This window comes from Brachycentrus maculatus, unplaced genomic scaffold (assembly GCF_059751285.1).
Source record: "Brachycentrus maculatus isolate JH-2025_06_01 unplaced genomic scaffold, ASM5975128v1 h1tg000142l, whole genome shotgun sequence".
NCBI lineage: Eukaryota > Metazoa > Arthropoda > Insecta > Trichoptera > Brachycentridae > Brachycentrus > Brachycentrus maculatus.
The window spans coordinates 1,668,872-1,678,356 of record NW_028280895.1 but is presented as its reverse complement, the minus strand read 5'-3'; the positions used below and the strand labels follow the sequence as shown (position 1 = coordinate 1,678,356).

The following is a 9,485-nucleotide window of genomic DNA, read 5'->3' as shown; positions in this document are numbered from 1 at the left end:
CTCAAATTAGATATTCCTCCCGAGTGATTACCCTATTGTCAGAAAGTTGCTTCTGAAATAGGTATTAGGGGTGACACTTAAGTTATCTACGTAGATATAGCTTTCATAATACCATTTCAATTTTTTTTAAATATTATTATGTACACTTGTGTAAATTTTGTATGTTGTTATGTGTTTTAATCATTTTTATTATAATGTGTAAATTGTATGTAGCGTTCCTTATTACATATATGGTGCTCTAGTAAATTATTTTCTACATGCTTTATAGGGTTTATGGTTTAAATAATTATTTTATACAAAGAAATAAAAATGTATATAATATTGGTGCCAAAGCACACTTAAAACTGATGAATCATTCTGATCAGATAAATTATTTATGAATTGTGTAATGCCATGTAGCTCTGAAGGTGTCGGGTCTGTCTCCATGTATTCATATTTTTTTGTATTGTTATTAAAATAAATATATTTTATATAGACTATTATTTTCATTACTATCTTTATTTATCATTTCTCAAACTCGTGTTAAAGATATCATTGGTTTGCAAGAGATACTTGAGGTTGTGACAATTGTGAAGTAAAAACATTTGAGTGACAATATTCCACACAAACTAAGTTGTGAATACTGCTGTAAATCGCCGCAAGGACCATTAACTACAAATTAAAGTAAGCAAAAGATATAAAATTAACACAGAAGGTAGGTACTCTCGAGTTGAGGCTTATGGAAAAAAAGTAGGTACTCATATCATTTTACTGAATAGAATCTATGGTCAAATTCTGTTATTCGAAGGATTAATTTTTTGCTATTTAAAAAAAATGCACTAACGCTCGACATGAACTAGAAAAAAAAAGAATACTAATTTTTAGTCAAAAATAATTATAAATAGTAAAAAAAGTAACTCTCCGACTTTTGTGCTTCACTACACTATGTATATTAAGTACAAACATAAAATGCAGACCTAGAAACATATTTTCGAAGGTATATGACAATTTTCGGAATTCAAGCATTATTTTAGATTATATTCAAAAGATAAATATCTCAAAAACTGAAACCATTTATGACCTTCACAAATTCCCAGGGATTTGTCATTTTGAAAAAAGCGCCACTCGCGTGACTACTGTTACTTTAAACGGTGTTGCCATGTGTATATCTATCATATGTTTTTATAAAAACCAAATTGTATTACCTACTTTTTATTTGCTACTATAACATTATAATATTGAATATTTGTTATTTAATCGATTGAATAATAATTTTAGGAGGATACGTTGATACTTTTACTACTATTTTTAAAGTGTTTCAAATAAGTATTTCGTAATAAGAGAAATTAAAATGACATTGTTTTTTCGTATTGGTCATACTCGTCGCCACATCAAAACTGGGCCTGGCGTAGAGTGACCCTGTTTTCCTGTTACTAATTTACAATATCATCCGTAAAAGTTTTTTTTGCTACGCAATAGGACCTTAGAAAGTGTTTGTTAATGGTCTATAAGCAAAATAACTATCATGGAGAAGTCTACGTCGTGTGAATCCCTTGGGTGTGGCTCGAGCCATTCTTCGGAAATAACACTAAACATACAAACAACTACAGGAGGAAACTTCTCAATAACCGTGGAAAATAATTACACAGTCGACCAGCTCAAGAAAATTGTATCCAAGAAGCTCAAAGTGCCAAAGGATCGCATTTGCTTGCTTCATCGTGATAGGTGACATTACTTTGTACTAGTCGATTACGCTTCATTTTAGTTACCTATTATTTGGACGATGTATTTTCCTGTTATCTGTTCCCCTTAATTGCTATATTTGCTTGACTAATCAATTCTAATATCGTCGTATTTATGTTTAGGCAATTAAGGGATGGACTGCTCAAAGATAACGGCCTTATGGATGGCTCGAGGGTTATCTTACTTCCAAGTGTCGAAACGGGATTGTTGGTAAGTTTTGTCACGCGATACCATATTGATAACGTGATGATTGTATTACGATCGATTTTACACATTGTTCGGGAATTAAATAAAACCCGCGTCTTCTCATCTACATACTAAAACATTTATACGTATAATATATTATACCTACTCGACTCACGCCCTTTGAAGGCGAGGTACATATTGACGAGTCAAACAAATGGAGTTCAATCGACACAAATCTTCGAATGTTCTGCATAACTAAGCATTGCGATCACTATCAATAAATGTAAAACTTTTTTTTATAACAAGGTTTTGTTGAAATTTAGATTTTGTGGTTATTTTTTATTATTTGTTATCTAAAATCTAAATGATTACACCCCATTAATGATTGTCTAATTATACTTAAAATAGATATTTATCTACTATTTTGTTATTATGCATAAAAGACATACTATGAAAAAATTGTAAATCTTCTTCCTATAAAGTATCTATAATAAGTTCCTTGTGTTTATTTAATGTATTAATGGGTGAATATATTATGTACATATATATATATATATATATATATATATATATATATATATATATATATATATATATATATATATATATATATATACTGTTTATATATAGGAATAATAATTGTCTCAGTGGTTGTGCTATTATTGATCTAGAATTAGATATGAATGCCACTAGAGATTATTTACTGGCTGTAGATAAATCAGCTCAAACAATACCAACCCGTTCAATCAATTTAAATGGATGCTGAAAATATTTCTAGTGAGTTTAAAGGGGTTCCTTTTTATATACCCTCTACAGGTATTGATAAAACTCTTTTAAACTTACAAGACAAATTTATGTGGAAAAATAATACACAATATCCAGAAGGAGGTTGCTATGAGCTTTTGAATAATAAGTACAAATATGTTTTAATTTCAATTTTCAAGGGAATGATGGCAACCAGTTTATCTTTTTAATTTTATTTAAACAATTAAAATGCGAGACCACATGTTAGGAATAATAGTATTGCATCATTTATTTAGTAATGAAGGTTATTTTAAATGGTAAAGTTAGTGTTTGTTAAAGGCTATGTTGTGTGTTCAAATTACGATGATAATAATATTATACTTCAAATATTCAAGTTTATTATGTATCTTATAAAAACACACACACACACACAGCATAAATTAATACTGCATCACTTTGATATACCATTGGGTGTGTGTAAGCAACAGAAAAGAATGCTTAATGATATTAGAGTACAGGAAAACTCTGTTTTAATTATAATACACCCATACCTCGCTTTACGGCTCAGATGCGTTCTTGGCCGCAAGGCAAAAAGCCATATAAGGAATCAATTATTCTAATACAAATTCTATGGGACCGGTTCCAAATTTGTTAAATATGTAACACGGTTCATCATTCACAATGCATTTTATATTTTTATTTCATTTAAAATAAAATAAAATAAATATAAGTGATTTTTTTCACTCTAATGTTTATTCAATATTACCCTGGACTGGTACCTGAAGCGGAGGGCTGATCACCTTTCCTTCATATGTATACGATCAAGATAACACTGCGTTTATATAACGCAGTGCCCTATGCACCATTGGGGTGCGGGTAAGGGTTTTATTATCATTGTATATTTCATTTAAATAAAAAATACATGCATAACAAGGACATACATTTGTACATAAAATAATAACAGACTCTAAAAACCAACAATAATCTATAAACAAAAAAAACAACTTCATGTTACATGAAATATGTGTATGTATACATGCATAATTTTTTAAAATGGCTTTAACCTGCAGATCACTGTCATCATTTTTTGCTGGCAATGATGGCTCATCAAAAAAATAGTGGTTAGAAAAACAAAGATTTCTTGCGCTGTCGTGTTTACCCATTTTTTTCATTTTGGACGATTCGGGTGTTTTCTGGGATACAGCTGCGGCATAAATATTTGTTTCTCTAACTATTGCGTCCACAACATCATCGGTAAAAAAGAGCTGAAAAAGTTCCAACTCGGAGTAATCCCCTTGTACATTTATATTTGTTTTTAACCCGGACTGAAACCCATCGAAATCATGAAGTAAATGTGGAGTTGTTCCACATTCTTGATTCTTCTTGCGTGCTTTGTGCACTAGGTTCAATATTTGGTTCCTCATCATCATTAAAAGAAGAATCATAAAACTCCATCGATATATCATCAATATCTTCTATGTTTTCTTCCTCATTGTCACTATTCATAAATATGTCCTCAATTCCTAAGTCTCTTTCCATTTTAGTAATATAGATCTGTCCAAATAAATCACGGCAGTAAAAATTCAAAAGTAAATACAGAAGGCGATACAATAAAAAAACTTCAAATATAGTATGGCACTGTGAAACATAAAAATTGCAAGAAAAGTATGATAAAACACTGTATAAAACTATAATTCACATCAAACTACGTAAAACACTAATAAATATCGGAATTTTGTAGAAACGCACAATATAAAACAACAAAATCATACTAAAACACGCCAAAAAATATTAAAACTTCACAACATCGCGAAAAAAGTAAGAAAAAGCGCGCGCACCAAAATCTTTAGTTTGCAATATATGACTTGCTCGTGTGACGTCATATAAATATCACGTGTCATTCGATAAAGTCCATTTTCTCAGATTTTAAATTTGCAATCTGTTTTGAAATGGTAAAATAATACTGTATATTGTCCACATATGGCATTATAATTCATATTTAAAGCATAAACACACCAGTCACCCATAAAAATGCACTGTCGTATATATACGAGCATACTCCTTCGAAGAAAAATTGCGCTGTCGTAGATATACGACCATACTCTCTTCGAGGTTAAACTGTATGCAGTAATTTTACTATTGAAACGCGATGACTCAAATGTAGTAGAACCGAGAGTTATCGATGAATTATCACAATTAATATACATTCGCTGTTTTTAAAAACAAGATTTATCAATAGCTTTGTCAGAGAATTAATTTTTATAATTTTTTATTTAACAGACACAGCGTCCCGAGAGTTCAGTGATGCAAGCTCTGGAATCATTGAACGATTCGCAAGTGAATGATTTTTTGAGCGGGAAATCTCCACTGAATCTAACAATGCGTTTGGGAGATCACATGATGCTCATACAACTCCAACTTTCTACTCTGAACCCGATATCCAATACTCTGGGCGGTCTGGGTGGCGCCCGGTCATCCCCCAGCAAGCAGCGCACCTTCCTGAGAGGGGGGCCCGGGGGGGGCTCGCCCGGAGCCGACGCGACCTTCATAAGTGGAGATGCGTCTAAGGTCATTCCCCCCCCATTTGGCTGCGGCCTGTCCACGATGGCCTCGGAGAACACTCTTACCGAACCGCAGGCGACTGCCGGTAAGGCGGAGAACAAAAATATCTTCGGGGAAGACTATCCTTCCGACAAATCCATTTTCGGGGCAAAAGCCCCTTCTATGTCTGATTGCGATACTGACGCCGCTGCCAGCACCCCGGTAAAGAATGCGGATGACATTAAATCTTTTTTGAGAAAACAAGATATCGAGACTCTTCAAAACGCCTTTGAAATATTCAAATCGTTAGCGGAAATGCAAGAAGACATGGATAAAGATTCCGACGAAGCCACGAACGATACTAAAGAAGAATCTCAGAGCGGTTCTTCCTCCAAATTCCTTAATACATTCGGAGCGCAGAACGTCATGGGCGACTCTCCGAGCTCGCCGGGAACGGAGATGAACTTCGAGGAGCAATCTCCCATCGAATCCCTTTCCAACTTGGTTTCCAGCCCTCTGAAGACGTCTCTGCAGTCTAATTTCTCTCCTGCGCCCGAAACGGAAGGCGGGGCAGAGACGGAAGGCAAACCTCCGCCCGGTATTGCGCCCTCTAAATTTGTCCCTCTTCCGAGTTCCTTGAAGAATAATTTGATCGAGAGTTTAGTGGAAGTTAATCCTGACCAAATTAAAGCGGCCACTCTGAACCCCGCCATTACCGATCCTATTGCGGCCAACCTCACCTCTTGTCTCTGCTCCAAACTGAACCCCGAGTATAATTGCTCCACTCACTGTCACTCTACAGAAGATAATCCCGCGGTCGTGATGGAGACTGACGTGACGGAGAGCGACGAAGATCCCGTCCTACCCAAAGAAGCTCGATCCGAAACTCACTCGAGTAATTCTAATCTGAGGGAATTGTTATCGGAGAGCGACGCCAGTGCCCCGGGTGGGGTTAGTAAAGTATCCGACGGAGAAAAGGAAGTCGCCAACGTGTTGCATCCCAACACGCACGAGGCTTCAGAATCATCCAAGAATAAAAGACTTCATTATCTCTTGCATAAAACTTCCAAAAATAGTGTCAATAAACAGAAGGCCTTTATGCAATCTTTAGTCAGCAAACATCTCAAGAAAAGGATGCAGCAAACTCCCGGCACATCCGGTGACGCCTCGGAACGACCCTCGACATCGAAGCAGAATGATTTCTCCCATTTCGGTTACCTCAGCAACCATTTCGAGAACTCGAGCGAACCTTCCACGTCGCATTGCTCCAAAGAAACGTCGGTATTCCGCGTGCCCGCTCCTCCCGTCCCCAAGAAAGTGGAGAAGCCCCCGCTCCTGTCCGCCTCCGCGTCGGACACCAAGGCCCTCATAGAGGCCTCCAAGAACCTCACCCAGACGCTCAAGAAGCTGTCCAAGGAAGTCCTCACTAGCAAAGTGGACTTGACCAACGAGGAGAACGCCAGGGCCAAGATCGGCCAAGGAGCGGTCATAGAATCCATGAAGCATCACGGGAAAGGAATTTACTCCGGGACTTTTTCCGGTACCCTCAATCCGGCGCTTCAAGACAGGTAACTATATTTCGCTCATGTCCAACAAACAGTGCGACACTTACATTATTATAAATCTGTTTATAATTGCGATATGTACATACGAGATTTTATTTTGAAGGTTTGGTCGTCCAAAACGAGATATTTCCACTATCATACATATTTTGAATGACTTGCTTTGCGCTACGCCTCCGCAATATCGCCGCGGAGCTCGGATCTCCTTCGAACCGACGCACACTTCCGAATCATCGGCGCGTACCAAACAGGTGAGTTGAAAACTCGACACGACTCGGCACACGTAGTGTCGTCTGTACGGCGAGTGAGTGTCTGTCTCTCGTTGCAGAGGGAGAGTCGCCAGCAGCGGCACGCGGGCGGCCGGGAGTGCGGGAGCGCGGGCGCTCCGCGCGGGCAGTGCGGCAAGTGCAGCGGGGCGTGCCCCTACGGAGAGTGCGACGGGCACTACGCGGCCTCGCTGTGCGCCTGCCCGCCGCGCCTGCCCGCCCCCAAGAAGTGCCGCGCCTGCTCCCACAAGGACAAGCAGGACTGCGAGCGCTGCCACTCGGCCAGCGCGCTCGCCCTGGACAACTCCAAGACCAAGTGCAAGCTGGACAACCTGAGGATGATCATGCACCAGAAGAAGCAGCGCCGGGAGATGAGGAAGATGAAGGCGGCCCCGTACGCGACGGGTGGCGGCGCCGGCGTCGGCGTTCCCGCGGAACCCGCTTCCCTGATCGCCGAGGAAATCGAGACGGTCGCGTAGACATTGCGTCCCGAGATGGTGTCTCAGTTCGCAAATTCGGAACGATTTGCGTATTTGACTTTCTTATAACAGAAAAGCGCGCTTTTAATTGTAAATTTCTCACGCTGCGTTTGCATATTATATAAATTATTAACTGTATCATATTAGGCATCTGAATTTTACAACTGTCATATTCATGAACGTAATATGATTTCATCGCTCGGATAATTGTAATTTTATTTACCTCGGTTTACAGACTTTGTATTCTAGTCAATTGTCTAAAGTTGAACATTATCCTAATATGTACATCAGGGGATTCCTCGGAATAAATTACCTTGCAAATCTCAATATTTTCTCCGCCGTTTCATGGGAAGGATATTTGACTGCGTATTTGTAAACTGTAATTAAATATTCATGATTTGACTATTATAAAATTCATTTTGTATATATGTACGTGTATCGTAAGTTCTTTTTTCTTTAAAAGAATACCTCTTTTTCATACTTAGATCTCGTTACTGTATATACCGGACTATTTAGCTCAGTTTATATCTGAACTCGCTTCAGAAGGACACGAATGAATTTTTTCTAGCACTTTTTTCAATGTGATAAAATTAATTAGAATATTTTTTCTTTTAATTTGTTGACTATTAAATTATGACTATGTATTATTGCTGACGATGTTGCAATAGAGTAGCCATTCCATTTCTTTTATTGTCTCGTCTTGGTAACCGTGTAATAACAAAAAAAAAATTAAAACATTTTTTTTTTAAATATTATATTATGTATTTTATGTTATACATATTCCTTGGAAACATATTTCTTGTCAGTCGTGAGCTGGTTCTCTGCTATTACCACGTTTGAAATATTTTTGAAACCCTTTTATGTGAATTTTAATCATACGTATGGTACAGCGTAAAGAAAAATATATATTTTATAACGGGCATAAGTACGTACGGGGTATAGAAACTCTAGTGATGTGCGTAATAAAACTACTTTATTACGAGTATATTGGCTATTACGGTAGGAAAATTTGTACCTCAGTCTGCAATCAGCATTTCTATACATCCTATTATTATCATCTGACGTGATGTTTGATTACAGAAAATTGTATCATATTCGGTTAGCATTATTAAAATGTTATATCACTGTCCAACTTTTAAAAAAGTTATCTTAAATTTTCCGACTGTACAGTTAGTTAAGACCAATATATTATTAGTAATGGTCAGCACGCTCGGCTACCATTCTGGAGGTCCCGGGTTCGATTCCCAGGGGGGGTCAAATAAATATAAGTGATTTTTTTCACTCAAATATTTATTCAATATCACCCTGAACTGGTACCTGAAGCGGAAGGCCGATCACCTTTCCTTCATATGTTAACGATCAAGATAACACTGCGTTTATATGCAGTGCCCTATGCACCATTGGGGTGCGGATAAGGGTTTGAAGAAGAAGAAGAATATATTATTGGAAAATCAATTTATATCTAAATGTTTTTACGAAGTCAATCATGATCACGCTGTGAAACTAAAGGTTTTTTTAAAAATAAGTTACACGAATAATTTTTTATTCATTCTCATTCACATTTAAGATCAAAAAATAGTTTTAAATCTCCAACTATAACAATATAACATTGATATTATATAATATTTAAAGCCTGAACTTCGTGGTTAGACATTTTAACAAAATGTCAGTATACACTATTGAATCAGAGAAACAAATTCAGGAGTTTTAAAACATTTAAATGATCTTATTATTAATATTTCAAAATTGCACGGATAGCTTGGTCAGTTTTTGCAGTGCACGTGGACAGTTAACCCTTTCCACTTTGTGCGCCAGGAAGAAAGAAACAATTTGGCATCGAATGAAGACTGGAGCAGCAGCATTAGTGAATAGATTTGAGCCGATTAAGCGTGCAACCTGCAAACTATTGAAACCTCGTTTTTGTTATTTTGTTATGTTACGTATTATGTTACGTAACTGTTTTATATTATGTTTTACTTTTTTAT

At 36.9% G+C, this 9,485-nt stretch overlaps 2 protein-coding genes across 2 annotated transcripts in view; both read left to right on the top strand.

The window, feature by feature from the left end:
- Tsr1 (Tsr1 ribosome assembly factor) overlaps nt 1-9,485 on the top strand; it is a 231,511-nt gene that overhangs the window by 198,317 nt on the left and 23,709 nt on the right. The gene's annotated exons all lie outside the window — the stretch shown is intronic.
- On the top strand, nt 1,362-8,319 carry stx (ubiquitin-like domain-containing protein stuxnet). The gene is made up of 5 exons (XM_088260733.1): nt 1,362-1,704; nt 1,845-1,932; nt 4,933-6,761; nt 6,862-7,006; nt 7,084-8,319. The coding sequence occupies exons 1-5, from the start codon at nt 1,505-1,507 to the stop codon at nt 7,498-7,500; spliced, it is 2,679 nt and encodes an 892-aa protein (XP_088116859.1). The 5' UTR covers nt 1,362-1,504; the 3' UTR covers nt 7,501-8,319.

What these genes read in the sequence shown, in the direction of transcription:
- stx (XM_088260733.1), top strand. Translation starts at nt 1,505, where the DNA reads ATGGAGAAGTCTACGTCGTGTGAATCCCTTGGGTGTGGCTCGAGCCAT. An exon ending in TGCTTGCTTCATCGTGATAG is followed by an intron (nt 1,705 to 1,844) that starts GTGACATTACTT and finishes ATTTATGTTTAG; the next exon opens with GCAATTAAGGGATGGACTGC. An exon ending in CATCGGCGCGTACCAAACAG is followed by an intron (nt 7,007 to 7,083) that starts GTGAGTTGAAAA and finishes CTCTCGTTGCAG; the next exon opens with AGGGAGAGTCGCCAGCAGCG.